The sequence below is a fragment of the Macaca mulatta genome, chromosome 3 (genome assembly GCF_049350105.2).
Source record: "Macaca mulatta isolate MMU2019108-1 chromosome 3, T2T-MMU8v2.0, whole genome shotgun sequence".
In the NCBI taxonomy this organism is placed as follows: domain Eukaryota; kingdom Metazoa; phylum Chordata; class Mammalia; order Primates; family Cercopithecidae; genus Macaca; species Macaca mulatta.
The window spans coordinates 181,405,760-181,429,999 of NC_133408.1; the positions used below are offsets into that span (position 1 = coordinate 181,405,760).

The 24,240-nt window shown below is 37.3% G+C and overlaps 1 protein-coding gene across 6 annotated transcripts in view; it reads left to right on the forward strand.

Annotated features, from left to right (window-relative positions):
* AGK (acylglycerol kinase) overlaps nucleotides 1-24,240 on the forward strand; it is a 103,549-nt gene that overhangs the window by 31,972 nt on the left and 47,337 nt on the right. For all 6 annotated transcript variants that reach the window (XM_077994580.1, XM_077994581.1, XM_077994583.1 and 3 more), the window contains 4 exon segments: nucleotides 5,510-5,549; nucleotides 9,217-9,296; nucleotides 13,839-13,914; nucleotides 22,215-22,307. In XM_077994580.1, the coding sequence (XP_077850706.1) occupies nucleotides 5,510-5,549; nucleotides 9,217-9,296; nucleotides 13,839-13,914; nucleotides 22,215-22,307 (289 nt within the window).

The window sequence follows — 24,240 nt, forward strand, 5'->3', positions numbered from 1 at the left end:
TTCTCTTTCCTAAATTGGCCACGTTCTAGCACTTGCAGGCTTTGACATGCTATTTCTCTTGCCTAGATTCTACTCCCTATTTTTGCCTGGCTACTTTTTATTTTTTCCCTAGATCTCGGCTTCAATGTCATATCCTGTAAAAAGCCTCTAATTCTGTCAAAACTAGGTTAGATGCCCGCATTATTTGCCCCTTTTATGGATTACCTAAAAGTGAAATTGCATCATAATTGCCTGGTGAATTGTCATTGTTCCCTACTAAACTATAAACTTCACTAGGACAGGGAATGTTGGGCTTATTCACAAGCAGTCCAAGACACCCAGCACAGTGCCTGGCATATTATTTATCAAGAAACACGTTTTACTATGCCACCAATATTTACCAAGAGCTGTTCTTCTTTGCCACTTGATCCTAAGCTTCTTCAGGGCAGGACCAAATCTATTTGTGTGCCATAGGCAGCACTTCGTGTTAAATGAGTTTGTTTCAACAACTACCTTCAGAAGCATTATTGCACCTGACCTTTTAAAAAATATTATGTGAATATAAATTGAAAAATTTATATTAGATGAGACTATGCAATTTAAAAAATGTGCTATAAAACATACAACTAAATGAGTAATTGCCCATTGAGTATTGTCTGAAGTTTAGAAGAAAAAGCATCTGCTTAGGGACAGCCTGGCATGGGTCTGAATTCCGACTCTGCTGTTAGCAGAAAGGGGTCCTGATCCAGACCCTAAGAGAGGGTTCTTAGATCTTGCACAAGAAAGAATTCATGGCGACTCCATAGAGTAAAGTGAAAGCAAGTTTATTAAGATAGTAGGCCAGGCACAGTGACTCACACCTGTAATCCCAGCACTTTGGGAGGCCAAGGCAGGTGGATCACGAGGTCAGGAGTTCAGTTCAAGACTGGCCTGGCCAACATGGTGAAACCAATATAAAAATTAGCTGGGTGTAGTGGCGTGCACCTGTAATCCCAGCTACTCGGGAGGCTGATGCAGGAGAATCACCTGAACCTGAGAGACGGAGGTTTCAGTGAGTGGAGACAGCATCACTGCACTCCAGCCTGGGGGACAGAGCGATACTTTGCCTCGAGGAAAAAAAAAAAAAAGAAAGTAGAAGAATAAAAGGATGACTACTCCATAGGCAGAGCAGCAGCATGGACCACTCAGGTGCTTATACTTGTTACTTCTTGCTTATATGCTATACAGGGGGTGGATTATTTATGAGTTTTTTCAGAAAAGGATGGGCAATTCCCAGAACTGAGGGTTCCTCCCCTTTTTAGACCATATAGCGTAACTTCCAGATGTTGCCATGGCATTTGTAAACTGTCATGGTGCTGGTAGGAGTGTCTTTTAGCATGCTAATGTATTCTAATGAACATATAATGAGCAGTGAGGACACCAGAGGTCACTCTCATCACCATCTTGGTTTTGGTGGATTTTGGTCCGTGTCTTTACTGCAGGCTATTTTATCAACAAGGTCTTTATGAGCTGTATTGTATGCCACCCTCCTATCTCATCCTGTGACTAGAATGCCCAAACTTCTAGAAATGCAGCCCAGTAGGTCTCAGCCTCTTTTTACACAGCCCCTGCTCAAGATGGAGTCACTCTGGTTCAAACACCTCTGACACTACCACTTAGTAACTCTGTGGTTTTGGGCACGTCACTTTCCTTCTCTGAGTCTTGGCTTCCTGATCTGTAAAATGAGAATATTTTCTGTTACCTAATAATGCCTACCTTGCAAGGTTGTTACAAAGATTAAAGGTTTATGAAAACAACTGCCATAGTACTTGGTACAAGGTAGTTGCTCTATGTTATGTTTTGTCTTTTATTCTGACAATGCTGACATTACTGAAACATTTTTGGAATTTCTTTGTTGAGATAGTTTTCAGAGCTTGCTATAGATCATCAGACTATCTCAATGGGAGAAATCTTTTTTCTTTGAGGATGTGTTTGATTTTTAGGAATAGTCAGGTTCAGATAGCAAGATCAAGATGGTTAACACCGTTTTTGATATTAAACAAAGTTAAGTATGAATTGTTTTTTGAGACAGTTTCACTCTTGTTGCCCAGGCTGGAGTTCAATGGCATGATCTTGGCTCATTGCAACCTCTGCTTCCTGGCTTCAAGCGATTCTCCTGCCTTAGCCTCCCAAGTAGCTGGAATTATAGGCATGTGCCACCACGCCTGGATAATTTTGTATTTTTAGTAGAGACAAGGTATCACCATGTTGGTCAAGCTGGTCTCGAACTCCCGACCTCAGGTGATCCACCCACCTCGGCATCCCACAGTGCTGGGATTACAGGCGTGAGCCACTGTGCCTGGCTCAAAGTTAAGTGTGATTATAATGAGATTTTCTTTTGTAATATCAAAATTGGTACATATTCTGGCTCTCTCACAGGTGGCATTGACAGGATATTCCATTTGGCACATTAAATTCAGGGAATTAACAATCACAAAATCTTTTGATTTTGAATAGCATTCTGATTAATCAGAATTAATAAACTCAGAAGAGCTGAAATCTTTAATAATATATTTAATCACAAGCTAGTGATCAGAATTTTATTTCTAGCAACAAAGAACTTAGGGGAAAAAATGATCTAAGGTGCTACCCCATATTCTTGTGCATATTCGGGGCTATTGTCTTTTCAGGTAGGTCCACGGAAATCAGTGTGGCCGAGCTGTGGCAAGGGTGGTGTTCTTTCCTAATGACCCAGAGGAGCCTGTTGCCTTTCGGAGACCTGTCCTTCATGGTAGAGGAGGAGCCTGGAAATGGGCAGGATATAGAGATGGGATTGCAGCTTTTACAGAAGCATAGAGGGCTTGTGCAGAAAAATCCACAGGCTGAGTTTGTAGGAGAGATTGGAGGTACAAGGTAATTAGTCTACTAAAGGAAAGCATTGAAAGCGGGGGCCGGGGGGACCACAGTCCGGAGAGGCTGGACGCTGCCTTCCTAGGGCCCTGTGCAAGTTGAACTAGGGGTCAGCACAGTCCAGGGGGAGGGTCAGTGACAATGCCCAGGTTACTATGAGGAACCTCTTATTATTTTGTTATCCAGAGGTTACTGTGGGTTCAGTGTTTTACCTCTTCATTGTATATAAGGTCGTAAATGCAAATTATCCAGTAAGCTGTAAGGAGTTAGTGACATGTTAATTATTTTCAAGAATTTTGCTAGTTTGTACCCTGAATTTACCTCATCTTGTAGTGTATTTTTGTTGTCGTTACTGATGTTAGAATGATTCAGTGAGAGCATTTGATGGGGAGGGACACAAGAAGAAAGGGAAACATGAATATGTGTTATTTCCTGTGGGGAGTCATTAAAAAAACAATATTTGTGAATACTGGGTGCGGAGGGAGAGAAGGTTGCACAATGCCCTTTGCCACCTGGGCTTAGGGGAGCAGAGTCACTTAAGCCAATGGGGACTGGGCTGACTTGTGCTGGATTTCACAAGGGGTGAGGTTCCTCAAAATCTTTGTTATTGAACAACATCAGCTTTTGGGGTACTGATGTCATTTATCATTTCAGTAAAACATGGTTCTTAGGTTTTTGTTTGTTTGTTTTTTGAGACAGAATCTCTCTCTATAGCCCAGGCTGGAGTGCCATGGTACGATCTCCACTCACTGCAGCCTCAGCCTCCCAGGTTCAAGCGATTCTCCTGCCTCAGCTTCCCGAGTAGCTGGGATTACAGGCCTGCACCAGCACGCCTGTCTAATTTTTGTATTTTTAGTAGAGATGGGATCTCACCATGTTGGCCAGGCTGGTCACGAACTCCTGACCTCAAGTGATGCGCCCACCTTGGCCTCCCAAAGTGCCAAGATTACAGGCCTGAGCCACTGCGCCCTGTTGGTTCTTAGGTTTGAGATTTCAGATTCACAGCATCCATACTTCCTTGTGGATGGTGTTCCCTTAGTGAAGCCGCCTGCTTTATGAAGTTCAGGGGTTGTTCTGCAGCCTGGTTATGGAATCACGGAGCAGAAGCCTTTGACAGCAACTATGGCAAAAAGTAAAGCTTGCTTATTCCTTTTCATTCACTGTAAGTGTCAAAATCCCATTTGAATTACTGTAAAAATGCAAAATTTAAAGTTTTCAATGTTATTTAAAAAAGTCTAGAAAGAGGATATAAGCAAAATAATTTTTTTTTCAAGTTTTTCTATAAATTGGTTATTGTTCATCTTCTCTGGGTATTTGATTTCTTAACTGTTGTTAACCAATTTGAAGTTACTATCTTAGCAGTGCCAGCAATGTGCATTAGCATTAGCACAAGCTCTTAGATGAAGATTCTGGAGCCCCATAGGTGACTGGAGCCATTTAAAATGCTTTTATGGTAGAAACATATTTTAGAGACCTTAATGTTAAATAGGTGATCATATTCTGACAGAATGCTTTCATTTTTGGAAGCCAAAATTTTGCCTCATGACAAAATTCTCCATTTATGATCTCTTTTAGTCTCTGATGGTGACATAAAAAATAAGTGATTTAGATAAAACAGTAGCAGAAGAAAGTAAACATCAAATTTACTTGTGCAAATGACCTAATTTCCACTGGGTACGAAAAATGGAGGATATGTATATTAGTTTTCTATTGTTACCTTAACAAATTGCCACAAACTTAGTGGTTCAACACACCACAAATTTCTTGTCTTGCATTCTGTGAATTAGAAGCCCAAAGCAGCTCTCACTGGGCTAAGACAAAGTGTGGCAAGGTCTGTGTTCCTTGTGGAGGCCCTAGGGGAGAATCCTTTTGCTTTTCCAGCTTCTAGAGGCCACCACATTCCTTGACTGTCTTCACAGCCTTCTTGCAGCTGGCAAGGTTGCATTTTTCTGACCATTCTTCCATGATCGCATCTGCCTCTGATCAGAACCGGGAAACTTTCTGGTTTGAGACCTTTGTGGTTAGATTGGGCCCATCTGGATGATCTAGGACAATCTCCCATGTCAGGGTCCTAAGTTTAATCAGGTCTGTAAAATCCCTCTTGCCATGTAAAGTAACATACCCTCAAGTTGTGAGGATTCGGATGTGGAAATTTTGGGGGGATGCGGCATGATTCTGGTTACCGTAATATGGAAATATTTAACACAAACTTTTATTCAGAGGATGTATTTTTCAAATGTGCTGATAACTTGTTATCAGGTTATTTCGTTTGTTTGTTTTTTCAGACGGAGTCTCACTCTGTCGCCCAGGCTGGAGTGCAATGGCATGATCTCAGCTCACTGCAACCTCCGCCTCCCAGGTTCAAGCGATTCTCCTGCCTCAGCCTCCCAAGTAGCTGGGATTATAGGTGCCCACCACCATGCCTGGCTGATTTTTGTAGTTTTAGTAGAGAGGAGGTTTCACCATGTTGGCCAGGGCTGGTCTTGAACTCTTGACCTCAGGTGAACTGCCCACCCACTTTCACTAGGGTGTTTTTAGAGAAGAGGTGCATATATTAAAAAATAAAAAAGCTCACAAATTTTGTTTGGATCATAATCTATTGTTAAAGCTAATGATTATTCTCTTTTGCTTACTTTGATAGTGATAACCTACTAAGGAGAGCAGCCTGTCAAGAAGCTCAGGTAATACTATTTAATGTGATAAAATTAAACCCCTCCTTATCTTCATTGTGCAGAAAACTGAAGCTCTTTCAGGGGACTTGCACAGTGTCTTGCATCTGTGCAGTTTGGCTATTTTTTAGCACTATCAGGATGAATCACGCTGGGAGCCAACTCTGAGTAGAACTCCAGGAAGTTAACCATCTGGTGAAGAGCAGTTCTGACGCCCACCCCTGTAGACTGTTTGTTTCTGGATTGGTCCTGGGAACACAAAGCTGGACTGGTAGAAGCTCTGGGAATTTGTTTGTGTCTGCAGTTGTCTTTGTAGATCTGGCTAACCCCTGAATCATCCCTGATCCGAATAACCCCCAAGAATATCAGTTCAGAACAAGTGTTACCTCTAAAAGTCAAATCTTCTTAAAATTGTTGATTCATATTTTTAAAGTCCATCTTCAAGCTCAACTGGTCCATATCATGTACACTCTTACGTTCCATGAGATTTTACTTAAATATTCATTTATATGGCTAATTAATTATAGCTGGATTATAAATCCTTTCAAATTTAAGGCCACTTTTTTGCTCCCCACTGCAAAAATGTACATTATACTTTGCTGATGAAATTCTGTGACTGAGTTGCCTTTTTGTTTTGTATCATTTGAGCTTATGATGTCAGAAATACCAAAATAGAAACATGAAAATCAAAAGTGGCAAGTGTATGAAGCATTTAGTAATAGAAGTAGGTGGCAGACCTCATGTGTGTTTCTGAAATGTTTTAATGGATGACAGTGACAATAGATACTATAAATTAATTCCTCTCTTTGATTGTTACAATAGATATTATAAATTCCTCTCCTTAGCAGTTGTTACAGTAGATACTATAATTCCCCTTTTTAGCGATTGTTATCTGGCTGTTCTAAATCTGTGTTTTAAGAATTTGATTACTTCTTTGTTTAAATTTATTATCTTTCATATGGCTCTAAGTTGTTTTAGAAATCAATTCAAATAAACTTTAATATTAAATTAAAGGTGATCCCCGTCCCAAGCCAATCATTAGCAACTGGAAAATCCTCCTGGAGTACAGTGGTGTGATGTTGGCTCACTGTAGCCTCTGCCTCCTGGGTTCAAGCGATTCTCCTGCCTCAGCCTCTCAAGTAGCTGGGACTACAGGTGCACACCACCACGCCCAGCTAATTTTTGTATTTTTAGTAGAGATGGGGTTTCACCGTGTTGGCCAGGATGGTCTCGATCTCAACCTCGTGATCCACCTGCCTTGGTCTCCCAAAGTGCTGGGATTACAGGCGTGAGCCACTGTGCCCGACCCCTTTCTTTCACTCTTTAAGGAAGAGTAGACCTGTGTGATTGTAGGACCCTCCGTTTCTTGTTGAAGGTAAATGCCTCCACCTCTGTTCTAAATCCTCTCTCCTCATACGTTTTCAGGGATGATGTTCCTTTAGTTATTTTCTCCTTCTCGTGTCCTTCTCTTTTCTTTTCTTTCCTTTCTCTTTCCTTTCCCTTTCCTTTCCTTTCCCTTTCCTTTCCCTTCCCTTTCCCTTTCCCTTTCCCTTTCCCTTTCCCTTTCCTTTCCCTTCCCTTTCCCTTTCCCTTTCCCTTTCCCTTTCCCTTTCCTTTCCCTTCCCTTTCCCTTTCCCTTTCCCTTTCCTTTCCTTTCCCTTTCCTTTCCCTTCCCTTTCCCTTTCCCTTTCCCTTTCCCTTTCCTTTCCCTTCCCTTTCCCTTTCCCTTTCCCTTTCCCTTTCCTTTCCCTTCCCTTTCCCTTCCCTTTCCCTTTCCCTTTCCCTTTCCCTTTCCCTTTCCTTTCCCTTCCCTTTCCCTTTCCCTTTCCCTTTCCCTTTCCTTTCCCTTCCCTTTCCCTTCCCTTTCCCTTTCCCTTTCCCTTTCCCTTTCCCTTTCCTTTCCCTTTCCTTTCCCTTTCCCTTCCCTTTCCCTTTCCCTTTCCCTTTCCCTTTCCTTTCCTTTCCTTTCCTTTTTCCTTTCCTTTCCTTTGAGTCTCATTCTTTTGCCCAGGCTGGAGTGCAATGGCACAATCTCAGCTCACTGCAACCTCTGCCTCCCGGGTTCAAGCAATTCTCCTACCTCAGCCTCCTAAGTAGCTGGGATTACAGGCACATCCCACCATGTCTGGCTAATTTTTGTATTTTTAGTAGAGACGGGGTTTCACCATGTTGGTCAGGCTGGTCTTGAACTCCTGACCTTGGGATCCATCTGCCTTGGCCTCCCAAAGTGCTACAGTTACAGGTGTGAGCCACCACGCTGGCCTTATTTCTTTCTACTATTCTAATTCTCCACTTCCCCTGCATGTTTAGTTCCTTCCATCTCACAAATGGAAGTGGATTTGTCCTTATAGCCTCTGCTGGCTAATTTTCCTATCTGTGTACTTCCTTTTACAGTCTAAATTCTTGAAAATATGATATTTAAAAACAAATTTCACATAAACTTAAAGTAGTCTCACATAAACTCCTTAGCTCACTGTGAATGTCTAAATAAGAATGAAAACAGAATAGAAATTATAATGTTCCAGAAACTTCTTACAAAGAAATAGTCTTTTTCTCTACTTCAGAAAAAAAGTATTTTTGTTTTTGTTTTGTTTTGAAAGCAAGAAATAGACAACAATAAGAAAGGCTCCATAATGAACTGTCAGGGAGATGGCAGATTTAGAGTAAGTTATTCAATAAAAAATATTTGCATAACTTTTTTTCCTCCTCCCATGTTTACTTTGTACTTCCATACTAGAATTCTGCTTTCTTGGTTCAGGCCTACTCCCACCATTCAAGACCCCAATTTTTGCTCATTTTGTTACTTTCCTATTCTTATTCTTTTTGTTGACCATCATTTCCAATTCAGACATAATAACAAGAGTTCCCATTCATTTCTCATTTGGACTCCTCACATCTAGTCCTCTGCCTTTTAATTCTACCTCATCCTTGATCCTCTCTTTAGAGCTTAGAAAGGCTTTGGAATTAGAAGATGTATATTCCAGGCTTGTAATTTATCAACTCTGTAACTTTCAGGAACTTAGTCTTCCTGATTCTGGACTTTCTAATCTGGAAAACTGAGATTATTTTATACCTCCTTGGTTTCTGAGAACTAAGAATAATGTATGTAAAAATGCCAAATAGAAGGTGCTTAGTATATATTAGTTACGTTTCTTTTCTCCTGCCAGTTGCTGCTATTTAGTTATCATACAGGGTTGCAAAGAAGAGAAGGCAAATAAACTATTAGGTTTATTTTGTATGTGTATAAAGATATGAAGATTAACTGGTAACACAAAGATTCTTCATGAACAAGTTTTAGTGATGAGCTGGAGAGAATATTGTACTCTGCAAACTAAAGACATAGATTAAACTTCTCTCCTGACGGACTATGGCCTTACTAATTATATGTTTATAATAAACCTAGCCATGTCTTATAGAGAAAATAAATGTTATTTGCCTCTAGTAAATAAAGCAGGAATTTTTATTCCAATACAAAATAGAGCTTATTGTCATTAAATAATGTTACTTTTTGTTGTTGTTAATGGCATTTTCATTAATATGAGATCATGAAAGAACATTTTCCCCCAAGGTTAGATACCATATGTGCTGCAAGTAAATTTTTTTTTGGAATGGAAGAATGCATGTGACATTTACCAAATAAATAGACTTTTACTGAAAACTTTGCTCTTTTCTTTTTTAGGAGTTTGGCAATCAACTCATTCCTCCCAATGCACAAGTGAAGAAGGCCACTGTTTTTCTCAATCCGGCAGCTTGCAAAGGGTAGTGCCATTTGTGACTTGTTATATACTTGGTTTTTTAAGGGGGAAAGAAATCACAGACTGTCAGGCAGCTAGTGAGATTCTGTGAAATTGGAAGAACTAGGTTTAATACTCTTCTAGCAATAAGATTCATTTGTAATGTAGAAATAACAGTTAAATGAGAAATAACTATAAAACTAATGGATGCTTAGCAAACTTGTCTAATTGAAGTTTAATAATCATTCCAGGATTAACACCTACAAAGATGTCTTGTTTGCTTGGAAATAGTCCCCTCGGGAGCAACTGCTGCACTGCTAGGGCGTAAATCCTTAGGCCATCTCTGTCCACAGGATGTTCAGAGATGGCCAAGAATACTGTGAGCTTTGGAGATCAGCAATGTTCTTTCCAAAAGGGATGATCCTTGAGCTAGGCCTGAGAGGAAGCAGGCAGGAGAAGACTACTCACTCTTCTCAGCTGAGGAAATGGCTTATAGGGCAGGGGCCTGGAGACAGGAGTGACCTAGTTATGGCTTTGCTATGACACAGGACAGCCTGTAACTGGTCTGGCTGGCCTGGAAAGGTCATGTGGGAATTGTGGGAATTAAGGTGTGAAGAATAATTGAGACTTGGGTATGTAATGATTTGATCATGGCAGTTCATTGATTATACAAATGAACCACACTAAAAGGTGGGGAGGCTGTATGTGGGGGTGGGGAGTGGGTGTGTGGAGATTCAAAGTCTGTTAAGGAAAAATAAATGGGCAAAACTTTTTTTTAAACAATATTAGATGCAACTGTTATTCAATTGGAAAGGTGAATACAAAGACCTAGATGGCTTTAGAATGAATAATTAACTTTTTTTTTGAAAAAAAAAGAGTCAGAATTAAAGGGTTGAGTGTTAAAAAGTGATCTCTCTTATGTCCCTAATGTCCAAGATAGTTCTTTTTGGCTTTTTGGGAATCAGAAAATCAGTAGGCTCGGTGCAGTGGTTTACGCCTGTAATCGCAGCACTTTGAGAGCCTGAGGTGGGCAGATCACTTGAGCCCAGGAGTTTGAGACCAGCCTGGGTAACATGGTGAAACTCTGTCTCTACAAAAATACAAAACTTAGCTGGAAAATATACAAAAATTAGACAAGTGGCAGCATTTACCTGTAGTTGCAGCTACTTGGGAGGCTGAGGTGGGAGGATCACCTAAGCCCGGGAGGTCAAGGCTGCAGTGAACCATGATCGTGCAACTGCAGTCCAGCCTGGGTGATAGAGTGAGACCCTGTCTCAAAAAAAAAAAAAAAAAGAGAAAAAATTAGTAAATATGTATTAAATTGGATTCTATAAGATCTAAGTCAAATGACGTTAAGGTAATAACAACAACAATAAGAAAGATAGTTTGGGCTGAATTGTAAGTGGTAGGCATAATGTTGTCTGGAGTAAAACACTGGGTCTCTGAAGTCAGTTTTTCTAGTCATTTCTTGAGAGGCAGTGAGTGTGACTTCACAGACAGGAGGACACATCCTGCTTTATTTCTTTGTAATTCAGCTGTTTAATTCAGATTGTCTAAACAGACTAATTATTCTGCCTAACTGAATCATATCTGCTGGGCTTTGTTAGAGCCGCTTCCCTCCCCAATAAACACACCAGTCATACTGCCTATTAATCATTTTTGTTTAATATCAATACTAAATCATCCCAACAAATGAGCAAGTGCTAATATAACACAGTCAAAATACCCAGGATAAGTAGATTGTCAGTGGTGGCCCGTGGCTGAAGATAACGGAGAACTCAGCCTGGGTCTGGGAGTTTGAGGAACCTGGTCTGTTGACTGTTTTGCTGCTTACTAGCTCTGTGATACTGTGGGAGTTAATTCACTTCTTAAATCCCCAGCTTACTCATCTGTAAAACCAGAAAGGCAATAGTACATACTTTAAAAATTATTATGTGGAATAGGGACCTTTGGTATTAAATGAGATGATGCTTATTAGGCACTATTTCCATTTCATAATAAGCACACAATGTAAGAAATATAAACTGCTGAAATTGTTACTCTCGACCATGGGTTTGGTTCAGAACAGCCTTCGCTTCGCTCTCCCATCCTTCCCAGAAGCTCTTATACCTCTCCTTCGGCCTACTTCAGTTCTATTCCTTTAGAGAGCTAATAAATTAACAACTTGCTAATTTCTGATGAAACTTATGGCAATTTGTTTAAGCAATAACCAGTTATTTTGAGTTCCTGCTTCTAAGAAGTATCCATATTTTTAAAATTAATAAGCAAATTTTGCAGAGCAATTTTAGGTTCTTTTACATGTAAATGTATTTGCATTTTTAAAGATAGATTCATGTTTAAAACTATAACATCTTTATCTAAAGGTAAGCTAAAATACTGCCACTGAAGGAAAGTTTTCTAAAGGCGTTGTCTCCTTTAACAAGGTGAATCCCTGTGTGCTTCTAGGAAAGTCTGAAACTCTCCAGCATCCTTTTTTTTTTTTTTTAAAGCTTTCACTATTAAATTGCACTATTTTTGTCATCATGGCTCTGTCCTGACACGTTATTTATAATTTATCATGTAGCTGTTTCATTATGTAGTACTGGTTTAAAACTACATAAGAGCTTTAAGAAATAAGATAACTGTGTATTTAGCATTAATAAATAATACATAAAAGAGTAATTATTTTGTGTGTGCCTGAGTCTGGAAATTGCTATAAGTACCTAAGGTTTTTATTTAGCCTCGGTGCTATCTCGCCCTTAATTATGTGATAAATAATATATTTCTTACTAGTAACACTTGTTTTTCAATCTTTTATATTAGAACATTAGAAGGAAAAAAGTCTTCACCTTCATTTTAGAGGTTTTCTGAACGTATAACATCATATAAAGATGTGAATAAAGACCCAAATGTTCTAACCTGATTTCTTAAACTAACTCAAGAGGAGGTTACAGATTTGTTGTGATTGATATGGCAGATTGAGACTTCTTCAGAATTTTGCTTTTAGGAAGTAGATCTGATCCACTTCCAACTGATCCTTTCCTATCAATCTAGTAATGAAAGCAACCCTGGAAGGAAAATCATTTGTAGTATCACTAGCTCAGTGCTTTAATGTTGGGTTAAGCCCCCAGAAATGGTGAGCTGGAAAGGAGAAATTATTTACCCTTTTATGTTCATTCGAATAATCATTCAGAACAGTGGAAAGGTAGAATATATTTAATTTGCTTATTATAAACTCAGGCCTTTGGTTTGAGATATTCTTTTGGATGGTTCTTGTGAAAATTTGTGCAAGCCTCTCAATTTCTATTTTAATTCATAATAAGAAATGCTTTGTGTTCTATATGCCATTTGGTGGTTCTTTTTAGTTTAAAGAATATTGAGTTTGGCTTGTGCATAACTATACATGTCCCTCATTAGCTGCCTTTGTAGCTAAATATAAAATGTCTCTTCTCTAAAATATCCTTAACTTCTTGTATAAAGTATCCTTAAGGTCAAAGGATACATCCTTAGTTTAAAAATAATATCTTTTTTAGAAAGACATCTAAGTAAATGTGGATATAAAACTTAGGTGTTTGACATTGACTGAAAGTACTGGATTTTTTTTCCCTTATGTAATAGTTGAAATATTTGAGTAAAAGACAGGTCAACTAATTGGTATGTTTTAACTTTAGTTTGACTTTGAGACTATGCCATTGGTGGGAGAGATTGTTTTGCAGAAGTTGCAAAAGATCCCTACAGACTGTGTTTTTGAATTCTGACCTGAATTGGACAAGAGTTCACTGTCAGAATGATATGCATAATACTTTTGAAATATGCAAACTCTTTGGAGGCTGTTTTTTCTCTTATTATAAGACATCCATGTTGTTTCCTTTTCCTTAGAATTTACATCTCTACGTTTGGGGCAGGTTTATTCATTCATTTGTGCATTAATTCATCAGATACTTAGTAAGTACTTTCTAAGTGTGCCATACATAATCCTAGAGGTCAGGGGATTCAAGGATTAATAAGATTTGGTATTTATTTTTGGAAAGCTTCCAGTCTAGTCCTGACAACAGTCTTGGAAGTCTGTAATCACCATACAGTGTGAAGGTCACTAATAGAGATGTGTATAAGGTACTCGGGGAGCACAGAGAGGGCATGACTGTGCCTGGGAGTTTCAGACAAGCTTCTGGTGAATTAGTAGTTTTGTCTGCTTTGTCATGTTGTGTTCCTAGCTCCTCCACCTGTGTCTATCACAGTAGGTACTCAATGAATACTTGAGTGAATCAAGCATTGTTGCCTGAATGGAACCATATCTAGTGTTCGTTCTTCCCCTAGAGGAACTACTGTGTGAACCATAGGCCTCCCAAATGGATAAGAGCTTATTGCATTAGATAAACGGCAAATTCTCAGAGGCCCCAGGTGAAAGGTTTTATTTTTCCATGCATATTAACTCATTACTTGTTGTTAAACTTTCTGTACTTGAACAAATAGAGGAAACCCATATTTCATAGTCTTTCTTATTCTGCCCTGAAGAAGATTGTAAGGCTTTTTGTTCTTCTCTTGATAACCTGTGTTAAAATGTTTGTATTTTTTCCTTTGTTTACAGAAAAGCCAGGACTCTATTTGAAAAAAATGCTGCCCCGATTTTACATTTATCCGGCATGGATGTGACTATTGTTAAGGTAAGAATGGCTCCTGAATATTTATTTCACCCAAACAACTGCGTCTTATAACAACCTCTTCTCTTGGCTTCTTAGCAAAAATTGCTTGTCACAAGATCTAAGAAATTAATGTTGTATCCTGTTCTGACAATTAATAAACGTAGTTTTGTTTTTTTCCAAATAGTATCAGCTTTTCATTTTCACAATAGGATTGGATGGAGGCTTGGAGAACTTGATACCTTTCATCTAAGAGATAGGATGTGGAATTACATCTCTTGGAAGATGAAAGTTGTTATAGCTGTAAGAATTCTTTTCCTGAAAATACACAACCTTCAAGTTTGAGTAATTAATTTCTTAGTAGTTCCACAAACAGGTAAACCATTTTCTCTCTGATAAGGAATTATCTCTGGTGAAGAATTTTAAATGGTAAAGCTTTAGAATTTGTGAGATTTCGTTAAGAAAAGGAGGCAAGCATAAATTACAGGCAATTGTACTGTTTTGAAGATGCAGGACTCTACTTGTTGAATTTTAAATGAGATATATGTGGGTAAGTATACACATGTGTATATAGTGAAAACCTCTCTTACTGTGGTTATAAGTTGGTGGTCGACTAATTTCTAATATTGTACACTTCCAGGAAATCATAGAAGTTAAAAAGGATCATTTAGTCTCGTTTACCATGCAATGTTGAACCCTGTTTTCCAACTTTTCTGGCATGATTTTCCAGTTGTTTGTCTCTGGGGATAGGAGAAAGGGGAAGAAAACTAACATATATTTGAATACCTGTAATGTGGCAGGTAGGAGAAACCTTAGTATGGTTATGTGAGACTGATGTTTGTTTCTTCAATGATTGGTGAAACTCACTGGTAAAACCATCTGGATCTGGAGCTTTCCTTGAGGGGAGATTTTCTCATGTATGTGTGTGTATGTATGTAGAGACAGGATCTCACTTTGTTGCCAAGGCTGGTCTCGAACTCCTGGACTCAAGCGATCCCCCCACCTTGGCCTCCCAAAGTATTGGGATTATAGGTGTAAGCTACCATGCCCAGCCTTTTTTATCTTTTTTGAATTTTCTTTGTACATTAAATTTCTTTAACAGTTCTAGAAGCACTCAGATTTTATTCTTAATTTTTGTAAGGTAAATTCTTCAAGGAATTTGTTTCATCTAAATTTTCAAATTAATTGACATCAGCTTGTTCATAATGTCTTCTATTTAACTTAAATTTCTATAGCATGTGTAATGTCTCATTTTCATTCTCAATATTGTTTATTTGTACCCTCTCTTTTTCCCCTCAGTAATCTTGTGAGAGGTTTGTCAATTAGCCCTTGCCATGAACTGTTTTTTGGCTTATTGATCCTCTTATTTATATGTTTCATTCATTTCTGATCTTTTTTAATTGTTTCCTTCATTCTACTTTAAAAAAATTTTTCTGCTGTGCTTTTTCTGACGTTTTAACTTCGTGGCTTATTTCATTTTTACCTTTCTTTCTTAGTGTATGTATTTAAGCTACAGAGCCACTCTACTGCTTCAGCTGCATCCTATACTTTTTGGTGCATAATATTTTTATTATTTATTTTTAAATATTTTTGAATTTTCCTTGTGACTTTTCTTGATCTATGTGATTTTGAATTTCCAAATCTAAAGTTTTTCTAATTGTCTTTGTTAGTGATTTCAGACTTAATTGTATTTTGGCCAAAAAAATGAAGTCTATAAAATTCTAGTATTTTAAAGTTTGTTGAGATTTGTTTTATGGTCCAACATGTGCTCTGTTTTCATAAACGTTGTATCTATGTCTAAAAATTGTATATATCAGTTATTGGGCACTATGTTCTTTATATGTTCATTAAGTCAAGTCTGTTAACTGGGTAGGTTCAAATCTTCTATGTCCTTACTGATTTTTTTCTTCTGTTTTAACTATATAAATTATCAAGAGGGGGTGTTAGAAATCTCCCACTATAATTGTTGGTTTGTCTATTTCACTACATAGATTTGTCCATTTTTGCATTTTGTATTTTGAGACTATGTTATTAGATGCACTAAAGTTTCATATTATTTCATTTTTCTTACATTTTGACCCAGTCATAGAATGACTATTTTTAGCACAAATACTGCCTTTTATGATAGTCTATCTTATCTAGTATTACTGGCAATTTATATTTGCTTATTTTTAGTTTTTGCCTGGTATAATTTTTATATCCCTTTATTTTCATCTTTTTTCTCTCCTGAGATTTTAGATGTATTGTTGATAAAAGCATGAAAGCAGGATATTGTAAAGGCCATTTTCTCATCTTTTGACTCGACTGTTTAATTCATTCCAACATTCTATACCAGTTATCTATTGCTACAGAACAAATGGCCTCGCTGTTTTTCTGCTTATGATTCCATTGGTCAGCAGTCTCGCCTGGGCTTCTAGTGGCATGGCTGAGGAAGGGTGGTCTTCGATGACTTTACTCACATGTCTCCAAGTTGATGCTGGCTGTCCTCTGGCTCGTGTAGTCTCCACTAGGTATCTTCACATGGTAGCTCGGTGCCTGAAGTCAGTTACAGATATCCTCTAATTTTATCCCTTAGTACTTTTATATGTATTTTTAAACAAATAAGAATACTTTTATATTTATCTACAGTGCCATTTTCATACTTAGCAAAAGTAATGATTCTCTTTTATCATCTTACAATATCTAATCCCATCTTATACTATCAAATGTCCTGTGACTCATATATTTGTAATTTTTTCCAGTTTAAGATACTTATCAATCGTATGCAAGTACTAATATGTACATTACATATATAGAAAATAGACATTTAAAAGGATGAGATTAAAAAATAAATAGAAATACTAATGTTTACTTTTTATGCCTCAGTAGAAACTACTGCTCTTTACAGGGTTTGTTTTCTTTCTTTTGATTTAGCTTTTATTTTGAAATAATCTCAAACTTATAAAAGCACAGAAATAATACAAATTTCCATATCACTTCACCCAAACTCCTCAAATACTGTATTAACATTTTACCATGTGTACACATGCTCTGTCTTTACATGTATGTGTGTATGTATGAATGTGTGTGTATATATACATATATAAATATATATACACATATTAATGTGTGTGTGTATATATACATATGTATATACACACATATTATTTTCTGGCTTGTTTGAGAGTAAGTTGCAGAAATAATGTTCCTTTATCTCTAAATATCTATATCCTAAAAACAAGGGCACTCTGTTACATAACTGCAAGAACAGTTATCAAAATCAAGAAATTAGCATTGATGTACTATTATCTTGTAGAATTTTTTTTTTTTTTGAGACAGAGTCTCACTCTGTCACCAGGCTGCAGTGCAGTGGCACAATCTCAGCTCACTGCACCCTCTGCCTCCCAGGTTCAAGCGATTCTCCTACTTCAGCCTCCTGAGTAGCTGGGATTACAGGTGTGTGCCACCACACACAGCTAATTTTTGTATTTTTAATAGAGACTGTGTTTCACCATGTTGGCCAGGATCATCTTGATCTCTTGACCTTGTGATCTGCCTGCCTTGACCTCCAGTTGTTCCATGAATGTCATTTATGACAGAAGAGAAAACACTTTTTCTTGTTCTGCATCCAATCTGGGGTCACATGTTGAATTTAGTTGTGATATTTGTTTAGGCAACTTTAAAAAATTCCTCAATTTTTTTTTAAGAACGTCCTTCAGTTTGGGTTTATCTACTGTTTTGTTATAATTAGATTCAGATTATGTAGTTTAGTGGAAGTACCACAGAATGTTGTGTCTTCCTCAATGCAAAATACATGTAAGAAAGTCCTGTGAACTCTTTAAATTTTTAGCTTGAGATTTTTCAGATTATCCAGGTAGCATGCATTTGGGTTACTTATATAAGGACTGGCCTAAAGTTGTGGATTCTCAGGGAAGATGTTTATCCCTTCATTTAGCACCAAAGTTCAGAACACGAAGGTTTCTTTGCAGCGCCCTGGGAATCGGCTAGGAGTATGAGTGAGTCAACCTTGTTTTTATTCTCTGTAAACTGCACATGCCGTCTTTTGGGTCCTGGTTTATAGTGGGGTGTGGTTCTGTACTAGATTCACTAATCTTGAGCAGGTCCTGGGATTTTTGTTTGCTTTTCCTAGAACCTGGTGAAACTTTGAAAACCAACATTCAGATCTACCTGGTTTACTAGATGCCCTCAAAACATTTACTGTGTAGGTGCTAGTTTTATATTTAGTGTTCCTTACTTTATTCTCATTTATTGATGCATCAAAGATGTTTTCATTATTTTACTCAGTAGCTTTAATTTTCAATGGCAGGGTACCTAGCCTACCATTCTTTTAGAAATGGAATTGCAGCACTTCGCATAACTGGTTTTATTTAAATGACATAAAGCTCAGTGAAGTTGAGTGTTATCTTTATTTTGTGAATGAGGAAATCGAAGATACAAACATCTAGAAACCTGCTCAGTTATACAATTAGTAGTGACAGAGCTCATTTAAACACAGGTCTGTCGACTCTAAGGCATGTGCTTTCTACGGTAGGCTTTGTCTCCCATTTGACATGAAACCTCCAAGACAACCTTTTTCATCTTAGGATAGCACTATTAGAATATTCTTCCTAATTCTGAGAAGATATCTGTTTCCCAAAAGTTTTTACACATAGGTCAGTGGTTTTCATCTCTGGCTGAATATCAAATTACCTGGAAATGTTTAAAAATATAATTTATACCCCGGTCACACTCCCTAGATATAACTAATGTGGAGTGGAATCTGTCTGTATTTACAAAATAATTTCATTCATTCATTCACTTGTTCATTTGTTTATTCATTCCCAGGTGATTATAATGTGTAGTTGGATTGAGAATCATTGACTTCAGACTTGGTTCTATCCCATGGGTTCATGTGGAACAAGCCTAATCTTTCTTCTGCAAAATAGTCTTTGGAATAATAAAGAATGTTATCCTAATGCTCCCTTGAGCCTTCTGTGGTTTAAACATTTCCAGTTTCTTCACAGGGGTGATGGTTTCAAATCTGTCACATTCCTGATTGTTCTCTTAGATATTCTCCAGTAGTGCCCAGAAATGAGGTATGGGCTATCTAAGGAAGAGTAAAGCAAGACCATCAAGTCTCCTGTTCCATATACTATTCTTTCAAACAGCTCAAGCTCAGACTCTTTTGTTGTTGTCGATATATCATACTTTTGAGTCATACTGGACTCATTATCTTGTTTGCTATGTACCATCAGGCCGCTTTATAAAAAAGTAGACTTTTTTAGAGCAGTTTTAGGTTTAAGGAAGAATTCAAGAGAAATCACAGAATACCTGTATTCCTTCTCTCCCCCGCCCACAATTTCCTGTATTATTAACATCTTGCATTAGTGTTATACATTTCCTACAATCGATGAGCCATTACTGATGCATTATCATTAACTCAAGTCCATAGTTTTCATTTGCATTTGCTCTTTGTGTTGCACAGTTCTATGGGTTTTGACAAATGCATAATGCATTGTGTTCACCATTATATTATCAGACAGATTAATTTCACTGCCCTAAAAATCCTCTGTGTTCTTCTGCTCTACCTATTCATCCTTCCCTACACAGCTGATGTTTTTACTGTCACCATACTTTTGCTATTTTTAAGATGTCATATAGTTGGAATCATACAGTATGTAGTCTTTTTCAGATTGGCTTCTTTCATTGAACAATATGCGTTTTAGGTTTCTCCATTGTGTTTTCATGGCTCATTAGCTCATTTCTTTGCTAAGCAATAGTCTGTTGTCTGAATGTGCTACAGTTTATCCATTCACCTACTGAAGTATGTCTTGGTCACTTCCATTTTAGCAACTATGAATAAAATTGCTATAAACACTAACGTGCAGGTTCTTGGGTGGAAATAAATAAGTTTTCCACACATTTGGGTAAATGTCTAGGAGTGCTTTTGCTGGATAATATGGTAAGACTATGTTTGGTTTTATTGGAAACTGCCATTCAAAGTGGCTGTACCATTTTGTATTATTACCACCCGTGAACTAGAGTTCCTGTTGTTCCATATCCTCGTCAGTCTTTGCTATTGTCAGTGTTTTGGATTTTAGCCACTGAAACAAATGTATAACGAAATCTCATTGTTTTAATTTGCAATTCCCTAATGACATATAATGTTGAGTGTATTTCCATATGCTTATTATCCATCTGTAGATCTTTAGTGAGGTGTCTATTCAGATCTCTGTCCTTTTAATTGGGCTGGCTTTTTTTTGTTGAGTTTTAAGAGTTATTTGTATATTTTAGATGCAAGTTGTTTGCTATGCATTTTGCATATATTCTCTCTCAGGCTGTGGCTTGTCTTTTTATCCTTATAATCATGTTTTTCATAGAGCAGAAGTTTTAAATTTTACTGAATTTTAATTTATCAATTTGTTTTTTCTTTCATGGATCTTGCTTTTGGTGATGTATCTAAAACCTCATCACCAAGCCCAAGATCACTTAAATTATCTCCTATGTTATTTTACCTTTAGGCCTGTGATTCATTTTGAGTTAGTTTTTTGAAAAGTGTAAGGTCAGTGTCTAGATTCTTTTTCTGGGAGGGGACAACTGTTAGGCCACTTTTTAAATCCTTCCTCTTTTAGTGCATTTGGGATTTTTTTTCTAAGATCAGAGCCTCAAATATATTAATATTATCTTTATTGTCTTCGAAACTATGGTCTGTCAAATCTGTCAAGATATTTTAAAATTTTTATTCTTTTATTCATATACCTTTTCACATGTATTAATTTGTTTTTACAAATATTTATTTAGTGCCCACTATGAGCTAAGCCTTGTTCTAGGTTTTGGGGATATAGTCTTAACAAAATAAATTCCCTGCTTGTCCTTCTGGTGATCACTTCCCATCTTGAAGCTATTCAGGGGCCCACCAATCACCTCATTAGCACAAACTGTCAAGATTGAGAGGGGCTTGCCATGAATAACAAAAGACATTTTTATCACTCAGGAAATTCCAGGGGTTTTAGGAGCTTTGTGCCAGGAACCAAGGACAGAGACCAGAGATAGATATATATATATAGATATATATATATAGATAGATATTTTTTTTTCCTCCTGAGACAGAGTCTTGTTCTGTCGCCCCGCCTGGAGTGCAGTGGTGCGATCTGAGTTCACTGCAACCTCCACCTCCCAGGTTGAAGCAATTCTCGGGCCTCAGCCTCCTGAGTAGCTTGGATTACAGGTGTGCATCACCACGCCTGGCTAATTTTTGTATTTTTAGTAGAGACGGGGTTTCGCCATGTTGGCCAGGCTAGTCTCAAACTCCTGACCTTGTGATCTGCCTGCCTTGGCCTCCCAAAGTGCTGGGATTACAGGCGTGAGCCGCCACCCCTGGCCCAGATATATAAATATATATATTATATATATATATATATAAAATATATATATGTATATATAAAATGCCACAAGTGCTTGAGCCCATCTGAAATCCAGGCATTTAGTTTTTATCTATTAGTATGTATAGTGTGATACTAATTGGAGGGAGTGTTTCCTATTTTAATATTAGTTGCATTATGTCTATTGAAATTTAGTGTTTAGTTTTAGAGGTATACATATTATTGGTGGATTAAATGGTTCATTTAAGTCTGTGTATGTGTCTGAGATCAAATGGTGTCAATAAAAATGGTAAGTCTTAGGCATTGTTTTGTGACTACTTTGAATCATACCTGTATTTCTTTATATATGGTCATAACAATAATAACCTCCTTTTATTTAGTGCAATACCAGTTATGAACACTTACCTTACCAGTTGCTTTACAGACTGCTTTACAACTGTTTTACAGAGAAGCTATCATTATTCCCTCCCTCAACATACATAATTTCAGTGATGAGGAAATTAAGATCCATAGAATTTAAGGTCACTCAGTAAAAAGTAGAAGGGTTGAGATTTAATCTAGGTCTCTTGGGCTGTGACATCTGTGCTCTTGTCATTACATCTGCTTATCCCTATTTGTATGTACAATTGACTTCCTATAAAGGATGTAATAGAATCTGCACTGAACTGGAAATGATGCCTTTGACTAGCTAGCTGTGTAACAGACAAATTATTGGGTTTGAATTTTATTTTCAAAGTAAGGAGCTGACTAGATGGTTTCTGAGGTCCCTCTGGCTCTAAAAGTGTAAAACTGTAACAACTATACGTAATTGCTTTGATAGCTATTTTTTTCATGTCTATCAATTATGTAAAATTTATGAAGACAGTCAATGTAAAACTTTAAAGAAGATGTCCCACATTTTTAAACCTTTAACGTTGTGGCTCTAGGTTGATAAACTTATCAAAAACTTCATTGGTATTTCAGACAGATTATGAGGGACAAGCCAAGAAACTCCTGGAACTGATGGAAAACACAGATGTGATCATTGTTGCAGGAGGAGATGGGACACTGCAGGAGGTAGGACTGTTTTTCTCTTTGAAGCTATTTTGAAGGTGAGAAAAATGGAAATTAAATCTTAAAGCAATGGTATGTTGTAATTTAAATAAATTATTTAATTCATTACTTTCGGATTGTTGCCCTCTAAAGCTAGGATGGCTTTAAATTTTTCTCATGCACTTCCATTTCATTGCTTTTTGTAAACCCTCTACCCAGCACATAGAAGGATTTTCGTATTATCATATTTAAGTTTGATAATATTAATATAATAGAAGAAAAAATGGTGGTGGATGGGATAATCTTGTTATATTTTGAAGACTCTTATGAAATAGCCCTGTTTGTAATGGAATCATTAGTTTCCATCATCAGGTATGTTTCTTATACAATAAACAAATAGAGATTCACCTATCTACTCTCATGTCATTTCCATTACATATAATATTATACCACATTAATAGGAAGAGGTATACATGTTAAGATGTATGCATCTGCTTTTGTTTTAATATTGCATATTCTCAATGAGATACCACTATGCACCTATTAGAATGGCCAAAATTTCAGAACATGGACGATATCAAATGCTGGCAAGGATGTGGAGCAACAGGAACTCTTACTATTGGTAGGAATGCAAAATGGTACAGCCACTTTGGAACAGTTGGGTGTTTTCTTACAAAACTGAACACACTGTTAACATGCAGTCCAGCAATCATGCTCCTTGGTGTTTACCAAAGGAGTTGAAATCCTGTGTCCACACAATTGCACATGTATTAGCATTATTCTTAATTGCCAAATCTTGGAAGCAACCAAGATGTCCTTTAGTAGGTGAATGAATAAGTAAAGTGAGGTATATTCCGACAATAGGTATTATTCAGCACTAAAAGGAAGTGAGCTATCAAGCCATGAAAAGACATGGAGGAAACCTAAATGTATGTTACTAAGTGAAAGAGGATAGTCTGAAAAGACTATATACCATGTGATTCCAAGAATTTGATATCTGGAGAAGGCAAAACTATGGAGGCAGTGAAAACGTCAGAGGTTACCAGACGTTGAAGAGAGGGATGAATAGGCAGAGCATAGAGGATTGGTAGGGCAGTGAAACGATTCATTATGATACCGTAAGGGTGAATACATTTGTGTTATATACAAATTTGTTTAACACAAATTTTGTGTATTTGTTATACACAAATGTATAAGTGTTATACATTTGTGGAAGCCTGTAGATGTACAACACCAAGAGTGAACCCTAATGTAAGCTATGGACTTTGGGTGATGATAATAATGTGTCAATGTAGATCCATCAATTGTAACGAACGTGCCACTCTGGTGAAGGATGTTGATAATGGGCGGAAGGTTCACGTATAAGAGGCCAGGGGGACATGGGAAATCTCTGTATTTCTGTCAATTTCACTGTGAACCTAAAACTACTTTTAAAACATAAAATTTATTAATAAAGATTTCCTTAATGCTTACTTTGGTCCATTAAGGACAATAAGTATGTTACCCTGCAAGTACTCTTCTTTTCTAGCAGCAGAGTAGTATATTCATTATATTCTGGAAACCCCTGAGGAGCCCAATGCAGGTGATCCCACTCACTGCTTAATTCAATCCTGTATACTATAATTTTCATACCTCATTTCTGATTGCCTGGTGTCCCCATTTGTTGGTTTTACCAGTGTTCAGGGATCAGAAGCTAACAGCAGAGTACTGTCCTAGGTTTGACTTAATTTAGTAAGCTTCTTTTAAAAAGGCTGTGTAATGATGTTGTAATTGTTTTTATGGCTTTTTAATGAAGTGTGAAGAATATTGATAGCATGCTTACGAAGAAGGAAGTAGACCTCTCAACAGCCCCGTTTATTCCTGAAATTCAGTGAGGCAGGAGAAGATGAAGGGAGGAGACCTGGGTCAGGTTTTACTCTACAAAATGTTTTTAAAGAAATTGTGTATTTGGTATAAT